The sequence below is a fragment of the Berkeleyomyces rouxiae genome, assembly GCF_048999995.1.
Source record: "Berkeleyomyces rouxiae strain 22BRR77 chromosome Unknown BrBRR77_ptg000008l, whole genome shotgun sequence".
NCBI lineage: Eukaryota > Fungi > Ascomycota > Sordariomycetes > Microascales > Ceratocystidaceae > Berkeleyomyces > Berkeleyomyces rouxiae.
The window spans coordinates 1,255,655-1,275,150 of record NW_027396498.1 but is presented as its reverse complement, the minus strand read 5'-3'; the positions used below and the strand labels follow the sequence as shown (position 1 = coordinate 1,275,150).

Here is a 19,496-nt window from a genome sequence, read left to right as displayed (position 1 = left end):
TGCATGTTGGGCGATCGACATGCAGCAAACAAACACTGTGCAGCCTTTTAGACACAATTAAGCATAACAACCCCCTCGGCTTCAGCCCACAGAAACATGCATAAACATGCATACATGACCACGCTGGCCCTACAGAGGATACGAGACGGCTGCATTATCACCAGTTGAGCAGAAAGTGCCAGCCATGCATGTATGTACCTCTCAGGTGTGGTAAATCACTTGCCAAACTAGCCGAGTCTGCCATTGACAGCAGCAAAGGCTGTTGGTCTAGCCAATGAACTAGCCTGCATAGTCAGACGGAGTTGAGGGCTTCTAGTCTTGGCTTCATTGGGCGAACTTGATGGCCTCTGGGCAGAGCAACTTTGGCCGGGCGCCTCTTCTATTCTTGGGACTGCATCTCGTCTAGGGCCTCGGAGAGATTTAGTATAAATATGGCCCGTTGGCCGGCCTGGGTGGTGTGTCAATGCCATCATTTCGTTGTCATCATCGGCAGCTCTTGACATTGTGTGGGCCTCTTCATCAAGTTTGCCTTGGTTTCTTTTCTCTTGTCGAACCAATTACCTCTGCTTGTCTCTTTACCAATATGCATCTCATACAGACCATTTCGTTGGCACTAGCTTTGGCCCAGTCCGGCCTTGCATACCCCGGTATGAAGCAAGTGTTGTCTGAGATCAAGGAGATTAATGCCCGCGCAACGACGCCAACTGATTCAACTGTAAGTAGAAACAAGCCGCTCCTTGGATGCAAAAGCACAAGTGCTCATACCGACCTTATCAGGAACTCATTGGCGATCTGGCCACTCTCAGTGACAATGAGTTGTCGGCCACCGGCGCACTCATCAAGTCGATTATTCTGGGTCAAGCAGACCCCGAGTCATCTGAGCCTGACACCAACGAACTAGCTGCTATTTCATCTCCCCAGTGCAAGGAAGACACTTGCTGCATCTGGTCACATATTGCCGACGAAATGCAAGCGCTCTTCACGGGCCCGTCGGGCCGCTGCACGCGGTGGGCGCGCTTCGCCATCCGCCTCGGTTTCCACGACGCCGGCGCCTGGGATAAATTCTCTGCATACGGCGGCGCCGACGGCTCTATTGTTCTGGCGGCCGAAGAGCGCACCCGGCCCGACAACAACGGTCTGCTGGAAATGATTGAGCAGACAGAGGCATGGTACCACAAGTACCACGACGACCTAGGTTACACTGCTGTGTCTATGGCTGATCTCATCCAGTTGGGTGCCAACGTGGCTACAGTAGTGTGCCCACTTGGCCCCCGTGTGCGCACCTTTGTCGGACGGCAGGATAGCTCGGAGCCGGCGCCAAGAGGCAAGCTCCCACGGGCATCAGCAGATGCCGAGTCACTGATCCAGCTGTTTGCAGACAAGACGATTGGGTCGCGCGGCCTAGTGGCGCTGATTGGCGCGCACACCACGAGCCAGCAGACAACAGTTGACCCGGCGCGGGCTTTGGATCCCCAAGACTCAACGCCCGGCGTGTGGGATACGCTCTACTACAGACAGACGCTGGCGCAGAACCCGCCACCCAGAGTCTTCCGCTTCCAGAGCGATGTGAACCTGGCTGCGCATAGCCAGACGAGCGGTGATTTCCGGGCGTTTGCGGGACGCAACGGTCAGGCGATATGGAACAGAGTAAGTGAGAAATTGAGAAGAGCAATCAAGTGAGAGAAGACGAGAAGAAACAGGGATTAATGATTTGAATAACTTCTCCAGTTTGTGGAGGAGTGACTAAGCCTGTCTCGGCTGAACATTGGCTATAACTACTCCTGCCAGACTCTGGGGCCGACTAACCAACTACCTGGATATCATTCCCAAAACGTGGCTCTGGCGAGCCGTCAAGACGACCTAGACTAACCAGATGTTTCACTTAGGACTATGCCCGCGAGTACGTGCGTCTCTCGCTTCTTGGTGTCAACAACATCAACGACCTTCAGGAATGTACCAAGGTTCTCCCACAGGCCATCAGGGGTGGTGGTGGTCCTCGTACCGGCTCCGGGCAGCCACTCAGCTTGACAAGCACCCAACCAGACACCAGTGCAAGCTCAGACCCGGCCTGGACGGCACCGGACCAAGCCAAGGTCAACAAATGGCTGCAGTCGACTGACCGAAACAGCTCGAGCGATGCCATTGGCAAGCTTTTGGCCGATGGCAAGCCGGTCAGCGACGTGTGAGCGGCAGCAAGGAGGGAACAAAAGGGAATATGAGGAGGATGCGCGCGAGACAAGACGCCTGTTGGTAGTTTTGTCTTGTTAATGTTTTCGGCAATCATGGCGTGAAGAATTTCTTCAAAGCGGCATGTATTGCAAGGGATCGGCTTTGTCAAGCGATGCCCTATGGAAGGGGCAGAAGCCTAAAGAACCCATAATACTGGTTTTTTGAAGCCAGAGCTGCGGGAATAGGCATGATTTGCTCTGAGGAGTGGTTTGTAGGAATAATCTCGGTCTCTGTACATACTCGTACATACAATTATTGTCTAAGAATTTGATTTGAGAACTGGCCATGGCCAACTAGTTGGATGGAAATGGAATTGACATTGATCCAGGTGCCTTTGTACTTTAGACTTGGCGATAAGATAGCCAATAACACTATTGCGTATTCAATTAGACAAGAGTTGCATGAATGGTGCTTTGACGAGCCCGATTGTTGCTGTAAGCACTGTGACTTGCAATGCTGTGACAACATCGACTCCCTTCTGTACGTGATAGCAACCTAGAGCATATGCATAGATTATTTGTAGCATGCAACACTGAGCCTACCAAGCATTAAAATACCACTCTCAAGTAGAGTAAACCCGATGACTAATCCCCGAGGGGTCTTAGGCTCAGCTGGGTCTGTAACGACAAGCCGAAGACGGTCAAGAAGGAGAGACAAAAAGCACGGGGAAGCAAGACCCGGAACCCCGTGTCTCTAAACGGCAAGAAAACAGGTCCAAAAGAAAAACAAGGTGCCTAGATGGTGAGAGCGAAGCCCAATCGGGCCAGCGACCTCGAGGGGGTGTGACAAGGCTGGAAAAGCCACCAAAAGGTACGGAATCTGACTTGAAACAGACTTCAATAGACAGAGGAAACCAACAATGGCCAAGCTGGTTAGGCCGATGCAGAAGCCTTGCACCATCACTCGTAAGAATGTGAAATGAAACTGCCAAGACTAGCATGAGGTACCGCACGAACGTGTTCCAATGTGCGCAACTGCAAATCAAAGAGGTTTGCCGAGCCGTGATGTGAGTAGTGTGACTTTGAGCTTTTCCACTAGAGCAACCTGCAGCAAGTCATGGTGGAGTGTTGTGATAGAAGCAAAAGGTCTCTCTTCTCTCTCCCCTAGACTGACCCTGGTCCCCGGTCCCCGGTCCCAGCAGCACCTGGTCACACACCGAGCCAGCATCGTCACATTCCTTTGAGATTGACACTTTTCCAGACTGTTTTTTTCTCTCGTCTTGATTTGGCTTGTCAACTGCCTGCTAATCACAGACACGGCATATACCTGTCAGCCCACCTGGACGTATACTCCTGGGATACCAGACTTGGTCCTGTCACATTCACTATCACTATCACACAATTACACTACTTTTGACTCAAGCTCCCTGTTCTATTCTTCTTCTTTGTTGAGGTGAGCAAAAAGTGTATTTTTAGCCAAGAACACATCTCATAATGCCCATACACCTTTGATGTGACGTCTCAAGGGAGTTCGGCGTGGTGGTTGGAAAACTGGTTAAAGGACATGATCCTATAACTCCAGGAAAGGATGGAAACCCCAGGACCCCTCTCACTTAGGCTGAGTGTAATACTATCATTTACAACTTGTCTGTCCCGAGCTCACAAATATCCCACCCCTTGTCATGTCTTGCAGGGTTTTCCTCGATGTGATGCATACGTGCTAGCTGCATCTTGGACACACATGTGGATGTTTACAATTGCACTCAAGTCGGTCTCTACCTACCTTTGCATCTTCGTTGGGTGAAAGACTGGCTCAACCAATTCGTCCAAATGGAGTCGTGTATATCTAGCTGGGCCCCCGATTGATCTGGTCACTTGAATCTGGATGGTGTTGTAAACCAGAGTTTCTCGTCTTCTTACTCTTGTTCTTCTCAGGCACATTAATATTAATATCTCTCCCATTGCTCTCATTCCTTGATATCTACTCTACTCTCTTTACCTCTCTTCAAACCCATCTACACAACCATGGCACCTCTTGCCCCCCGTCCCGACTTCCCCATCAATTTTCCTTCCAAGCTTGAGGGCTTCACCAAGCCTGCAGCTTCCTTCATCCGTGATCACAAGCTCCATAATCTTGCAGGCATTGCCTGTGCCGCTGTTGTCTTTGATGACCACAATCGTATGCTGCTGCTTCAGCGTGCCTCTCACGACTCGCAGCCAGGCACATGGGAGTCCCCAGGAGGTGGCGTCGACCCCGAAGACCCGTCACTGCTTCACGCCAGCGCACGCGAGCTGTGGGAAGAGGCTGGCCTAGTCGGCACACACATCATGCGTGCCGTCCCCGTGCACGAACACGGCGCTAACTCTGCTCTACCCGAGTTAACTACCAAGCTGTTTCCCGAGGGCGATGCTGACTGGGTATACCAGAATGTGGCGTCATACTTCACCAATCGTTCTGGCTCAAAGATCCTATGCGCACTAGCGTTTCAGTTTGCCGATGTCAAGCGCGACACCAAGATCACCCTAGATCCCAATGAGCATCAAAACTACAAGTGGGTGACAGAGATCGAGATGCTCAGTGAGCGAATGAGCGATGGCTTCGAGATTCCAATTGCTGGTCGAAACATGAAGGATATGCTTCAACAGGCCTTCAAGATTCGCCGCGAGTCCGGTGAGATGCGCATTATCAGACTCTGGAACAAGAATGCCAACATCTCTCGCACCAACACACCTCTATCTCATTCCACTATGATCGTGACCTAACCTTGTTTCTTTTTCCTTCGTCTAGTTACTAATATATACTAGTCACCCTTCGAAGACAAAACTTTTTCGCTGTCACTACAGGTTGTTTTTTAACATCGCCGTCCTAGTCTCTTCAATAATACATACTTCACATTTTCAAATATTTCTTTACTTCGTCTATGCCATTAGAATATGAAATTAAAAATTAAGCTTCCCTAGTCCCAATCTTCTTCCCGCAATGGGGCAAAGCTCCCAATTCAAACTTGTACTTGGAAGACCCATGACTAACAAAAACAATGGAGCCCATATTTGTGCAACGTCAACCCCTGATTGAAGCCCCATTTGTGACACCTGAAGACCCACTTCGACAGTCTCTTGCCCTAACCCTAGTCATGAACTCACTTGATCCAAATCTTCAACACTTCTAGTTCCTAGGCCACTCTCTTGCGTACATAAACTTCAGCAACAGGATCACCATGACCCTTGATGCACTCCCACTCACCCATGCCGTAGCTAGCCGGAGCGACTTTAACGCCACGGCCACCACCACCGACAACCAGGTTTCCGGGCCGATAATTCGGGTCCGCCTGCATGCGGCGAATCACACTGCCATGAATGCGGGCATCATGCGGCATATCACGGGTCTCACCACGCGGCAGCGGCCAGCGAATAGGCTTCCACGTTCCATCAGACTGGAGATCCATGCGGCGGAAAGGGAGGTATTCCATGATGCGCCAGCTAAGCGTGGCGCCAAAAGACAGGCCGCCGCCGAACACAAGCGAGTCGTGGATCGTGTTGGTCTCGGCCTTTTGCAAGATGCTGTGGAACTTGGTGCGGGGATCGGCGTGATCGCTGCCCTCGGCGCTGCTGCTGTTGGCACGGCGTGATCGAGTCTTCTCTGTCATGGAAAGTGAGGCCGTGCTGCTGGGAGCCACTTCAACCTGAATATCGGGGATGGCCTCGGCCTCTGCACGTTCAGGGTCGAGATCCTTGAGGGCCGCCGCGCAGCCTGTAGCAATGACCTTGTCGATGTCAAAGTGCAGTCCGGCGCGACTAGCCTCGCGCACCATCCACGTTAGCGGGACATGGCTGGCATTCATGTAGCCAGGTCGATCCACGTCCCAGCCTCCACCGATATCGCCATGGCCGCCAGCGAACCACACCTCTTCGACATCTGGATCCGTGTCGTCTTCCGAATCATACCCGTCGGGCCCGATGTATGCTGCTGAAACTCCACCGGCGGGGGCACCAGCCACGGAAGCATGCGAAATGGCCGACGCAGCGCTGGGGGCCCGTGACCGCGAACGCGAAGGGCAGCGGTATCGTTCGTAATGAGATGACGAGTGCGGGCGGCTACGGCCACGTGAAGGCTCGCCAGCTGGCGCGGTATTGGTAGACACGACTGGCGCATTGGAGGCCTTCAAACCCTTGTTGGGAGTGGTTGGAGGTGGGCGATAGGCAGTCTTAGAATGGCCACTCTCAAGGTCGTCGTCGATGCCGTCTTCATCCTCGTCGTTGTCGCCTATCTGATAGACGAGGTCCTGGCGGAACTTGGCGCGGCGCTCGTCAATGCTCACAGCGTGACGGATCACTTTCGCTTTGGAGCGAGCGGTGTAGGGGAATTTGCTGCGCTGCATCCAGGCAGCTTCGAAGCGCGGCACACTATTGACAGTGTCGAAGAGGCCGAGAAATCGGATACGGCGGACAGGGCGCGAAAAGGTTTCACGGAACCCCTTCATAAATTCGTACATCTTGTGCTTCTCCTTCACGCCACCTGCGCTGCGGCACTGCCATTGCGAGAAAGTTTTCCAAGCGAAATAAATCATTTCCTCGTTTCCGTGCGACAGCAGGCCAACCATGTCCAACATCTCGGCCAGGAAACGGGCAATGTATGCGCCGCGCGAGAAGCCAAAGATGAAGATGTCGTCGCCGTGGTTGTAGTGACGCATCAGAAAACGGTAGCCACCGACAACGTGCTGGTCAAAGGACGACCCAATGGCTGAATCCTTGGCCTTTTGGATCCATGCCTTGCAGCGTTCCCGGAGGCCGGTGTGGCTGAGGTCGTCTGTCTGCACATAGGTTCCAATACCGGCTAGAAAGAAGTTAGTGCCTTGCGGCTCTCTACTGATTATGCAAAAAGAGACATACGCTGGTAGTAGTGGAATTGATCGTGGGCAGTACGATCAAGCATGCGGAAGAGCTTCAAGATGTTACTGTCGCTATCATCACCATGGAACTTATTTCCCGTGCCGTCAAAGCAAAGGACCAGTTTACGCGGCACGTGCATCTGTTGCGGGACATTGTGTTGCCCCAGGTCGGGGAACTGCACGTTGACCTGTGGCGTCTCGGACGGGTGCACGGTGACGGGTGCCGGCATGGATGCAGGAGCAAGCTTCGGGGCATCATCTGAATCAGACGCGTCGATATGAGGCTGGGGAGGCTCCGGCGAAGCCAGATGTTCATGGAAGTGGATGTGCTGCTGCGGCGAGGGTGCGCGAGAGGACTCGTGCGAGACAGGCAGGTTCATTGCTGAGCCTGGCGAGAGCAGGCCCGGGGCATCGAGCGACATGATGATTTGATGTAGGGAAGAAAAGGCGGTCAACTAGAGAGGACAAGATAACTGGCGTCGCAGGTCCAGCCCTATAAACCCCCAAAGCCCGCATTCACACGAAACGTAGAGAGCACTGGCTCACTGGCCGCGGACTCACTGGCCGGGGAATGGGCCTCTTCTTATGCTTCGGCTGGGCTTTTCATGTCTCAGGCGGGCAAACTTGTCAGTCCCTATTTCTCCGATGGGCAACACACACAAGCCGCGCAGGCCCCCTGTGCCCATGTTCGTTTTATCCTCTCTTTTTTCTGCGATCGCCCTTGCCTTGTTCTTCTTTCAGACGCCCGTGTCTTTGTTCTACTCCTCCTCCTCCTTCCTCCTGTTGTGCTTCCACCACCCAGAACCCAGAACCGCCGTCCGCCCCCTCATCTCCGCTTCTGCTTTTCCCTCTTCATCACTTCCAGGTTGACCTTCAGCTCTGCGCCCGTCCCACCGCGCAGCAAGCTTCAGAGGAGAGCGCCCGAACAGGAAGGCAGCTCGGGAGATCACCGCTTCCTCCAGGACGCATCCAGTCTGCTGACGGACTAACGAGACGCCTCTTTTGCGTGCTGCAGGCCCTTCTTCTCTCGTTCTTTTTGCTCTCATGTTTGGCCTGTGATGCTTGGCTGGGTCCGGGTCTGGACTTGGCCTCGCTTGTTGGCCCTGGGCTCCAGATGCCATGTTTGTAGAAAATCCTCCCGCTTGAATGGCGCCGCCTCATTTTGATGTGACGTTGGCGTGCAGCAAGCAGAGCAACATCTGCGGCGGCTACAAGCCAGTCTCGTTTTTTTCCGGTTTGCTCCCTTGGCCCTCGTCTCGCTTCTCTCAGCCTTCTCTTGTCCCTGTTGTATGTATGTACATACTTGCCGTGTTCCCTTCTCAGCGCCCCGGAAATGTCCCTCGTTACTGGCAAACTTGCATTTCTCGACCCTGTTGTTCACTGGTGGCCGTTTCTTCACGAGCCAGCTCCCTTTGGCCTCCAGAGACATGTCTCGAGAGAGCTGAACGGTTTGCCTTATTCGGGCCTGTCTTGTCTCTCCGTCCCTCCTGATGTAAGGTGCCGGCTCAGAAAAAGCTTGTTATTCTGCGGACTGCCGGCGCCCTTGACTTTGCCGTGTATAACTATAACTACTTGGATTCTTGTATTTCTTGTGTGTTTGTTTCTGTATCCCGCTTGACATGTCTGCAAGCGTTACTCAGCATGCCAATGCATAGCTCTTCATTGTCTGGTCGCTTCTCGCTAGTTTTTCATGTGCTATGTATGCACATCTTCTACAAACTATGCAGTGCATGTATCTGGGTTCCCTTGCTCGCTCTCCAGCCCTCTCCAAGGAACCCTTGTCTTATTATGATCGACAGCCTATTGCAGACAGGAAGCTTCTCATGATCGTCCTGGATGTCTGTCTGCAGCTTTTTGCTTTTTGCTGTTCCTCCTTGTCCTTTTCCCGGCCGTATCGACCTGTCGCCGGCTGCCGGAGAAACCTGTACAGGTGCAAGTCAAAGCACTCGTGAAGATTGCCTCCCGCTGGCAGCCAATCAAAGCACAGAGATTGCATGCCTGTCAAGCGCCAGATGCTGATGTTTGCTGCATCTCTTTCATGTAGTTGCAATGCCCCAAAACAAGAGCACCCTCTGTTCTATCCACCGATCCATGGATGCCAGGTCTTAAGATTTCATGACAAATGGATTTAGGGTTATGTTTAGGGGTTAAATAATCCCCACACACCAGGTCCTGTAACTGCCGAAATTCGGCTGCAACCAAACCCGCCTGTCCCTGTGCATTCTTCGCGCAGTCTCCAGTGAATGCGTGCTCCCATTGTCCACCAGAGACAACTTGGAATTGGGCTGGACGCTCTTTTTGTGTGACATCGCCCTCAATATCAAGGAATGCTGACCAGTCCTGTTCTGCGCCGTGCTGCACTGTGGCGATTTCTTGCTCGGGAAGGAACAAGACTCGGGCCGCGCACCTGCCTCTTCCTGATCTGAGGACGGCAGGTATACAAGAGAGAACAGGGCAGTTGCCCTCTCCTGCTCCAATCCCCATCTTTAAACGCATAGTAACTACTTGACGCCATCTCTTGATGTTCTCCACCTGTTTGTCTGGCGAGGAAAGGCCGAGTAATAAAACCAGCCTGCGGGCAATAACGACTCCAAACTCTCAAGACTCGAGGTTGGGAGAAGGTGGGACAAGAGAATTTGGCTATAAGGCAGGTGGACCCTGGACTCGATGTGGCAGTTGCCAGAACGCTCACCGACGACGTGGACGTGGGGGACTCTTTTCTTAGAATCGTTTTCAAGGAGCGACATCAGCATCATCATGACGCCGTGCTCTGGTTCACTTTAATTTCAGTGCTGATAATCTCCGTGACTTTTGGTGTTTCTGTGTTTCTGGCCAACCTTGCACGGCATGAAATCCATTGGGATAATCCTGGAATACCAACGTGAACCAACAAGAAACTTACCCCGCTCTGATAGCAGTGCTATCAGCGACATGCTATCGGTGTTTTTTTTTTTTTCGCTCTGTTGAAAACTCGTCCGCTTTCTGACTTGCTCACCGCCGGCCGTTGCTTCTCACCTCTTGGCCGTCATCTGATGATGACCTGGGTGTCTGGTCTGATGGCCTGCATTGCAAGAAAACATCTAAAAATTATACAGTAACTGTGGGCCCAGGCTGTGCAAACTATGAACCAATGCTTGGGAAAGCGAGGCGTCATCTCCTCGGCTTGGCGAACTACAGTCTACAATTCAGATTCAATGCATGATGTGATATAGGATGTCTGACTGAGGGAATAGAACGCTGGTAACATTAGGGTATATTGGTTATCTAGGGTTAATGGCATAATCATACAGGTTATCCTACTGTAGCTAACACTGTAAATACACAGAAGTATGTATGCGAGTGCACAGTGCGCAGAAAGTGTCATCAACTTCAGCTTCAGAGACATCATCATCATCAACAGCTAAAAACTCAAGAGCGATGGTTATTTTGTCTAAACTATTTTCTTAGATGCCCATCAGCTGTCAAGAAAATGGACCAGAAGAGGGCTAAATAATCTTGTTGACACGGCGGTGCGGAACCCTCGAGCGGAGGCGGAATCGAAAACGAAGCAAGCGAGGACGACCGACCGCAACACGTACTCTACTACTGGATTTATTCTATTCATGTGATCCCAAGACCTGGCTTGCCTTGTTCCAGGCGCATGCTTGCGGCCTTGGAGGGGATTACTTTTTTGGTTGCTGCATGAAACAGGAAGCCAAGGTTCTTTTTTCTATTCCTCGGAAAGCGTCTTTCCTCTGTTTTCTGCTTGGTTCGGACCAGCTTTTCCTGGCTCCGGCACTCACATAATGGTGAAACTTTTTTGTCATGGGGCTGGTGAGCTGGGTCACGGACGACCAAGATGAGGCTCAGGTGGTCGCCTCGGGCAAGGATAGAACCCTGTCGCGGAGCGCCCCAGGGAAGTCGGTATCAGCGGGGAAGATCACATACGACTGGGTCTCCGAGTTGGGCGTGGGCTGTCCCGCCGCACGAGTCTTGCAGACTTGCCAATGGCATGTTTGTCAGTCAGTGGATGGGGATGGGGGCACTTTATATGCCGGCTCCATCGACGTGCATGGCGGGCTGAGTTGGTATGACGCAGTCGTCCTACACGTACAGCAACGCCCGCCGTCATGTCAACCATCAGCCTGCCGTGTCGGGTTGTCGAGAGGAACGGGTTTCCACAAACTGGATCCACGTGCATGACAAGAAAGAAATTTTCTTTTATGCCTCGGGGGACAGGCGGCCGCCTTGGGATACGTACAGATGTGAGATATGGTGGCGGAGGTCTGGCCTGTTTCATCGCCCGCGGGGTGTTTTTGTGCCAATATTCAACACAGTGGCTTTGATGGTCACATTGCTGTCGCTGCGCCTGCTGTCTGGGCCAAGTTTGTTATTTAGAAATCGGGTCGGGCGGTTTTCCTGGCTCACTTAAAACAGCGTAGCACACGCTGCTATTCCTTAGAATGTGGATATTGGCACTTGTATCCATCGCCCGCGCCACACTGTTCTCTCGTCCGCGGTCCTGCCGCCTTTATTTGTTGACAGCATAACTCGTCAGGTGCCTGGGCTGCTGATTGCACCCAAACGACGGCGGAATCCCTTGCCGGTGCAAGCCACTGGGTCTCCAAAGGAGAGAACGAGTAGTAGGAGCGAACAAGAGGAGGGGGGGGGAGGGCCAGAAGGACGGAGGAGTTTCCTGACTCTTACCTTTAGGGCGCCCGCCATGGCCACCGAGCGGATTGAGCGGCAGTCTCTCAGTCCCTTTTTGTCTCCATTTTGTACATGTAAGGGTACCACCGAGGGAGGCATGGGCCAAAGCAGCGCGGCAGTATTTGTGGTTACTTGGATGTAGCCATGCTATTATTTTTTTTTCTTCCACCCCCTTTAATTTTTCTGTTTCTTGTGCTGTGCTCTACAGATTCGCATTAAGCCGAAAAATCAACACCAAATACATCTCCAAGTCGACCCGAGGGCCCCAAAATCTCTCCACGAAGACGTCGCCAAAGTGCCAAATAATTGTCCATCTAACCGATCTGGGCCCCGTCTATTCCGCGGCAGGTGGGTAATTAGTCAACCAAGGTGATTACTCTTTCTGGTAAGATCATCCCTTGTTTTGCGGCCAGGAGGGGAAGTTGCTTGGCCGCCCCTTTGGGTTTGGCTTTTTACGCGCCTCACGGCCAGAGCAGCTGCGGATTCTGGCTGCGACTCGTCGTTGCCACTTTCCTCTTTGTTGCGGGTTCTTGTCCTCCGACTTCGATCCGGTGGTACCTGATCAGGTGCTGGCGAGGAAGTTGCCGAAGAGGCCAGCAGGTGCAAGTGGGCTTTAATATAAACTTGTTTTATCTTCATCTCGCCGCGGTCCATATCTTCCCCTTCTTTTTTTTCTTCTTCTTTTGCCTGCTATACCTGCTTGTACTTATACGTCTCGTCTCGTCCTATTTTCATGTCACAACTTCTGGCATCTCGTCTTTGCTGCTCCTAAAATTGACTCTTGCCTCGAATCCTTCCCCCCAGACTTTGCAAGGCTCTGCATTAACCATATTTATTTTTCATGTTTTTCTATTTATTTTTCTTGGCCTCTTAAACGCCCTGCGCACCAGCCTGCGGGTCATCATTGCTTCTAGTATTGTCTTTTGCATTCTTTTCTTTTTAATATTTCCACCAGCCAGTTCTGTTGCTCGATTTCTCCTTCTCTCCGTTGTTGTTTCTCTTTTGTTCTTTGTCTGGTGCGCAGCTCCGTGTGTGACATCATCCGCCATCTCTCTCTCTTCCCGCCATTTCCGCCTCTTGTACTTGCTTGTAAATGGACGCATCTTTCTAGCCCACAAGCCCCCGCAAGACTTAATTGCTGTATTTCTGCCTTTGCTTTCATCTGCCGGCCCCTCCGCCCCGCCGCAGAAATGGCCGACGCTTCCACCAAGCCTATCGCCTCGGGTGGTGGCATCACCGCTTCCCTCATGCTTGCCGAGCCCAATCTCTTCCTGACCGGCTTCGACCACCATGGCCGGCGCCGCGGCCGGCGCAGCGAGCCTGGCTCGGCATTTCTCCGCGGCACACTCAAGTTAGAGCTTTCGCGCTCTGTCAAGATTAAAGAAATCAACCTGCGACTCAACGGCAAGGGTCGCATTGACTGGCCCGGCGCTGCCGGCGTCCCAATCAAAGGCCGCCGCCGCGACCACGAGCTGCTCAATTCGCTGTCACAGGAGCTGAAGTACTTCGACGTTGCCTCCAAGTCGTGGGAGACTGAATTCGGCACGCTCTGCACTTTTACGCTGGCCGGCGACAGCCAACAAGCCTGCCTGCCCCGCCCGAGACAAAATTCATTCCTCAGCCCCGACTCGGCCTCCGCCATATCTGTTGGCTCATCAAGCCGCTCCTGCAAAGAGGGTCGCCGGCTCAGTCTAGTGCACCGCGCGCGATCGCGCAGCGTGGGAAAGTCGGACACGTCAACGGCCGACGTCCATGTACATAAGGACTATAAACGCTTCCCGGCCGGCGTGTACGAATACAGCTTCGAAATCCCAGTCGACTACCGCTACTGCGAGACCGTCAATCTGCCAGCCGGCTACCTCACATGGCGCCTCAGCGCTGAGATTGTGCGACCAGGCCCCTTCAAGCCCAATGTGCATGGCTTCCGCGACATCTCCATCATCCGCCTCCCTGACATGCTGTCGCTCGAAGTCACCGAGCCCGTCGCTATTCGCAAGTGCTGGGAAGACCAGCTCTACTATGAAATGGTGCTCTCGGGCCGCACGTTCCCCATTGGCGGGCGACTGCCTATTACATTGAAGCTGCAGCCCCTTGACAAGCGCGTACAACTGCTCAAGGTGCGCGTGTACATTTCCGAGTCCATCGAGTACATCTCCAAGTATCTCGACCCACATACCAACCTCATGGTCAGACGCAAAGACCCGAAGCGCATGTTCTGTATCTTTGAAAAGGTTGCCGGCCAGGACATTGACAACAGCCGCTTTCCGGGATCCTCGCTAACGTACCGTCGCGGCGGCGAGCTTGATGCCGAGACCCGCCAGGCTCACCGCACCGAGGCATCAGCGCGCGGCACCATGCCCGAGAACTACGATGCCATGCACTTCCGCAATCGCGTGTCCAACATGTTGGGCGAGCTGGACCTGGGACTGGAGCAACTGTGGGGGGATACCGAGCTGGATCTGAACGTGCAGATTCCGACATGTCAGATGATGGCGCGGAAATCAGAGCTGCATGTACATCCAGACGTGAGCTGGACACGCTTTGCAGTGCAGCATTGGGTTCGGGTAAGTCTTTCTTGCGCGGGGGGCGTTCGTCGTGTTGACTTTGCACTGCCATCTCTTACTAACTTGCGTATTCAAGGTCGTCCTCAGAGTTGCCAAGCGCGATGACGTCAAACCAGCCTCCTACAAGAACCAATACGAAATCACCATCGAGTCGCCCATAATGATCCTCAATTGCCGCAACAACGAAATGACGCTTCCTCAGTATTCGTCAGTTGACAACGCCATGGACACTGCATCACAGCCACATCGCCAGTGCGGCTGCCCCGATGCGCCGATCACTCCTTTCCCGCGCTCATCGTCGCCCTTGACACTACCCGGCATGTCACCCAAGACACTGGTAGTAACACAGATCGAGCCCATAGCCGGCGACAACCTCGACCTCAATTCCACATCTCCGCCACCGGCGCGTCAACCCACGCCACCGCTACGCGGCATCAACCGTGCGCCGACATACCAGCCGCGCGCATTCACAGACCTGACCATCGACACCACCATGGACCTACCGACCCCGTACGACGACGATATCAACGAGGAGAATGGGCTCCCGCGGCCACCGCAATACGACGTGGTTGTTGGCACGCCCAGTGTCGACGGACTGGCCGACTACTTCTCCCGGCTCCAGACATACAACAATACAGCCCATGGAGTTGGCGCCGGCGCTGGGCACACACGTAGTTCAGCTGACTACGACAGCGATGACAGCGGCGATGCGCCTGTGCGCCTGGTGAATCGCGGCGGGGGAGTCAATGTCCGCAATCCAATGTGTCCCGTGCTGCTACGCGCGCCAAGCCGCAGTATGGATATGCAGCGGCCGGCACTCGAGGCCATCATGGGCCGGCCAGGGCGAGTAGGCCGGGGGTGACGGTGAAGTCATTGTGGCATTTGCGTTGGCGTTGGCGTGGGATGTTTTGTTTGGACGAGGTTTATAGACGGAGGACTCTGGATTTTTATGCGAGCTGGAAACAGCAATGTGGGTTCATTGTATGCAACGTAGCAACCCTAATACAGGCTGGCACTTTGTGATGAACCTCAAGTGCCTGAAGCTAAAAAAAAAAAAAAAAAAAAAAAAACGGTGACTTGTTACCTGTGAAGCAGAACAAAGCTAGACCGTGAGCTGAGCCAACACTCGTGATGACTCAGCAGAAAAGACAGGGTCTCTGTAGCCACCTGCCCCAAACCGCACGTTTCAAGGGGCATGTCATGGAAGGTTCTACGGAGCGGGAGTTTTAGGAGTTGTGAAGACGCTGTTTTGATGTGAAATGGAAGACAACATGGTTGAATGCTTGGAAATAACCACCCTTGGAGATAACGGCCAATGATTTGTTGGGTATGGCCTGTACCGTGTCTGTGGGTGCAGCGTAGAGCGATAACGGGTGCGTTTTATAATTCTGGGATTGCAGTTTAGTCTTTTTGGGAGCAGCTGTTTAGGAATGCGAGCTGGATATTGGAAAAGACCCCAGAATTGGACGCTGCCAAGGATGAAACCTAGCAGCATCAGATGAAATTAAGAACCTTCAGGGATTCTCAATCGTGGTATCAGGTGGAATAGAGGATCTGCCAGGGATAGTTGGCCGAAGTATCAAGTCGCATCATACAAGGAAAAGAGAGTGTAATAAGGATAATAAGCAGTTGGTGTAAGGGGGACAGCGCTGCCAGAGCAATACTTTAACAGGGCTTCAGGTAGATACGGCGATGTCAGGGGGCCAGCAATAATGGAACCTGTCGGAAATACAGCACCCCAGAGAAGAATTACAGCTGGTCTTACTGCAGACTACAGCACTTGCAGCTCCAGTTACACCTTTGCTGGTGCCTGTAACACAGGCCACAACTGCACAGACTCAGGCACAGAGTCCTCGCCGTCTCACCGTCTCGCCGCCAGTACCCGACAGCCCGCCAGCGACCAGCCAAGCCCAATGTTGGTTTTAAGATGAGTGATTCTCCGTCCAATGTGTTTCACCATCACAGTGTCCCCCGTCCAAAATAGCAACACCAGGGGCAGTGGAACATGAAAGAACATGGGATGTGAGCGAGTCCCATGTTTCGCTTTGCGTCCTGCTGGGTGTTGGGATGAGAGGGTCTGAGAACTGCTGGCGACGAAGTCTGTAACTAGTTGCTAGGGCACTTGTGCAGGATTCCTGTTGTGTGGCAAAGGGCCATCTCGGACGTATAAAAAGCCTGTCAACTCCCACCTTTCACATTGTGAGAGTCCTCTTCTCTCTTCTTACGGTGCAATGGACTGGAACCATTTTCTCTAAGACTCTTCGTTTTGTTGGACATTTTCACATTCATTTTTTTCTACTGCTGTATTGACTGGCTCATTTACATTCTTTGATACATTCTTTTCCCACCCTTTTGCCTTCTCTTCACACATTCACTCATTCACTCCAACACTCAGGTTTCCTATCCTCGCCCATCATGCATTTCACCGCTTCCACCCTTCTTCTGGCCTCTACGGCCATGGCTGCCTCCAACCTGGTTGGTCTCAACGATCTGGCCAAGTCGGCTGGCAAGAAATACTTTGGTACCGCTACCGACAACAGCGAACTGACTGACACTGCCTTTGTCGACATGCTCAAGAACCCCTCCATGTGGGGTGCCCTGACCCCCGGCAACACCCAGAAGTGGCAGTTCACCGAGAAGAGCCAGGGTGTGTTCACCTTTGAGGACGGCGACGTCATCGCCGACCTGGCCGCCAGCCAAAACATGCTCCTGCGCTGCCACACTCTCGTCTGGTACTCTCAGCTGCCCTCGTGGGTCACCTCGGGCACCTGGACCAAGGACACTCTGACCAAGGTCATGGAGACTCACATCACCAACGAGGTCGAGCACTACAAGGGCAAGTGCTACTCCTGGGACGTCGTCAACGAGGCCCTCGAGGAGGACGGTACTTTCCGTGACAACGTCTTCCAAAAGGCTATTGGCGCCGACTACATCCCCCTGGCCTTCAAGTACACCGCTGCCGCCGACTCTGCCGCCAAGCTGTACTACAACGACTACAACATTGAGACCTCGGGTGCCAAGGCCAAGGCTGCTGTTGGCATTGTTGAGAGCGTCAAGGCTGCTGGTGCTCCCATTCACGGTGTTGGTCTCCAGGCCCATCTGGTTGTCGGCCAGGTTTCCTCCAAGGCCTCGTACGTCGACACCCTCAAGAGCTTCCTGGCTGCTGGTGTTGAAGAGGTTGCCTACACCGAGCTTGACATCCGTCACTCGAGCCTTCCTGCCTCGACCTCCGCCCTTGAGAAGCAGGGTGCCGACTACGCCACTGTCGTCGGTGCCTGCCTGGACGTCCCCGAGTGTGTCGGTGTGAGCATCTGGGGTTTCACTGACAAGCACTCCTGGATCCCCTCAACCTTCCCCGGAACTGGTGATGCCCTGCTGTTCGACAGCAACCTGGAGCCCAAGCCCGCCTACTACTCCGTCTCGGCGGTCCTAGCTCGCGGTGGTTTCACCACTGTCACTGTCGTTGCCTCTACCTCTGCCACTGCCACTGCCACTGCCGCCCCCATGGTCCTCGCTGCTGCTGCCTCCACTCCCGTGCCCGCCACTACTGAAGACGATACTTGCGAGCCCGATGAGGAAGACACCACTTCCTCTGCCAGCCCGTCCACTCCCTCGACCACCCCTCAGGAGGACGACACCTGCGAGCCCGATGAGGAAGACACCACTTCGTCTGCCAGCCCTTCGACCTCTACCAGCACCACCCAGGAGGATGACACCTGCGAGCCCGATGAGGAGGACCAGCCCAACCCTGCCGCCACGCCCGCCAGACAGTCTGCTGCCGCCTCGCGCACCTCGGCCTCCACCGGTGCTACGCAGACTGCTGCCTCAAACTCTGGCACCGCTTCCCAGTACCAGCAGTGCGGTGGTAACTCGTGGACCGGCCCTACTGCCTGTACCACCGGCTTCACCTGCACCAAGCAGAACGATTACTACTCCCAGTGCGTATAAAGCGATAATCAGAAGACATTGGAGGAGGGGAAGTTGGGAACGCCCGTTGTTTATACATACCAATTTAGTCTATAGCCTTAAATAACAACCCAGGGTTGTGAGCAAATTATCTCTGTGCAAATTTGCGGGTGTGATGATGTCTCAAGAGAGTTTTGGATGTCTTTTGTAAAACCCAGAAATAAGGTGAGACAAAGTGGAGCTTGTGTCTGAGGAAGGGGCGGGCGCAGCATTTTTAGGAATTTAGCGCACACGTGCCAGGGGCCATTTTATAACCCTACATCTGGTACAACCCTAATAGTGACAACAACCGACAATCACGATCTACAATTCAAGCAATTGCGAAGACTTGAAATGTTTGAAATCCAACTGGCCAGACGGTACACCAGGGCTGTCTAAATGAATCACGTGCACCCACAAAAATACAGCGTTTCGTTTGGCAAAGACTTTAATTTGCCTTTCGGGGATGTTAGTTATCACCAAGTAGAATCGGGCATCCGCCCAGCCATCCAGCTGAACCCCGCGCTTAATGACATTTCCTCGCCAATTGAACAATCACCTCACAGCCTCTGCCACGCGGCCAGGCGCTCTCGTCTCCAATGTTTTCTCTTCTCTCACCACTCCTCTTCTCCCCACCGAGCAGTTTATGAGCCCAGAAATCGAATGTGAAGCCCAGGCTAACTTTTAATTCCAGGTCTGGAGCCGGCTAGCTCTCAAGCCAACTGTTCGTGGCTTCGGCCTTCTCCTGTCTCTGTGAAGGATCAAGACCGCCCACTTCCGTCCTGGACCCAGGCTAGTCCCTATTGAGCTGCGTTTTTTCTCGCTTCGCTTGCATATCTCCTTTGGTGCAGCTAGACCGTCTGGTTGGCCGCTTTTCAGCCCGATTACATAGAGAGCAGGTTGGATCTCAGGTGTCTTTTTTTTTTTTCTGACGACAACGAAGACCCTGATCGATAGTGTGCTGGGTGGAGCTTTCTCAGCCAGAGGAACAGGAAAACAAAGCGGCCCTCCGTTCCTTCGCTTCTTCTCTGTATTTTCTGTCGTTCTAGCCTTCTTGGTGAGTTCGCTCCCTTGTATCCTTTTTTCCGCCCGTCAACTCGGCCATATAAACCTGTCAAAATGCTAGTGACAGGGGACTTTGAACGATGGGATCGCTGGATGGTCAATCCACAGGCTTGTTTCCATGTGGCCGGATCTTGGCGGGTGTTGCCATCATGAAGACTTATGCCTGACTGCATGTC

At 53.2% G+C, this 19,496-nt stretch overlaps 5 protein-coding genes across 5 annotated transcripts; 4 read left to right on the top strand and 1 right to left on the bottom strand.

Annotated features, from left to right (window-relative positions):
* Positions 1-583: 583 nt before the first annotated feature.
* BROUX77_006506 (uncharacterized protein) lies at positions 584-2,186 on the top strand (the record flags this gene model as incomplete). The annotated part of the gene is made up of 3 exons (XM_073751499.1): positions 584-715; positions 778-1,647; positions 1,887-2,186. 3 exons carry the CDS (start codon positions 584-586, stop codon positions 2,184-2,186), a joined length of 1,302 nt encoding a protein of 433 aa, XP_073603575.1.
* A 2,007-nt stretch (positions 2,187-4,193) lies between these two features.
* Positions 4,194-4,931, top strand: BROUX77_006505 (uncharacterized protein; the record flags this gene model as incomplete). Its single annotated transcript, XM_073751497.1, has 1 exon — positions 4,194-4,931. One exon carries the CDS (start codon positions 4,194-4,196, stop codon positions 4,929-4,931), a length of 738 nt encoding a protein of 245 aa, XP_073603574.1.
* Positions 4,932-5,341: 410 nt separating this feature from the next.
* Positions 5,342-7,479, bottom strand: BROUX77_006504 (uncharacterized protein; the record flags this gene model as incomplete). Its single annotated transcript, XM_073751496.1, has 2 exons — positions 5,342-7,002; positions 7,059-7,479. 2 exons carry the CDS (start codon positions 7,477-7,479, stop codon positions 5,342-5,344), a joined length of 2,082 nt encoding a protein of 693 aa, XP_073603573.1.
* A 5,457-nt stretch (positions 7,480-12,936) lies between these two features.
* Positions 12,937-15,172, top strand: BROUX77_006503 (uncharacterized protein; the record flags this gene model as incomplete). Its single annotated transcript, XM_073751495.1, has 2 exons — positions 12,937-14,310; positions 14,387-15,172. The coding sequence occupies 2 exons, from the start codon at positions 12,937-12,939 to the stop codon at positions 15,170-15,172; spliced, it is 2,160 nt and encodes a 719-aa protein (XP_073603572.1).
* Positions 15,173-16,725: 1,553 nt separating this feature from the next.
* On the top strand, positions 16,726-18,258 carry BROUX77_006502 (uncharacterized protein; the record flags this gene model as incomplete). Its single annotated transcript, XM_073751494.1, has 1 exon — positions 16,726-18,258. One exon carries the CDS (start codon positions 16,726-16,728, stop codon positions 18,256-18,258), a length of 1,533 nt encoding a protein of 510 aa, XP_073603571.1.
* Between the last annotated feature and the right edge of the window lie 1,238 nt (positions 18,259-19,496).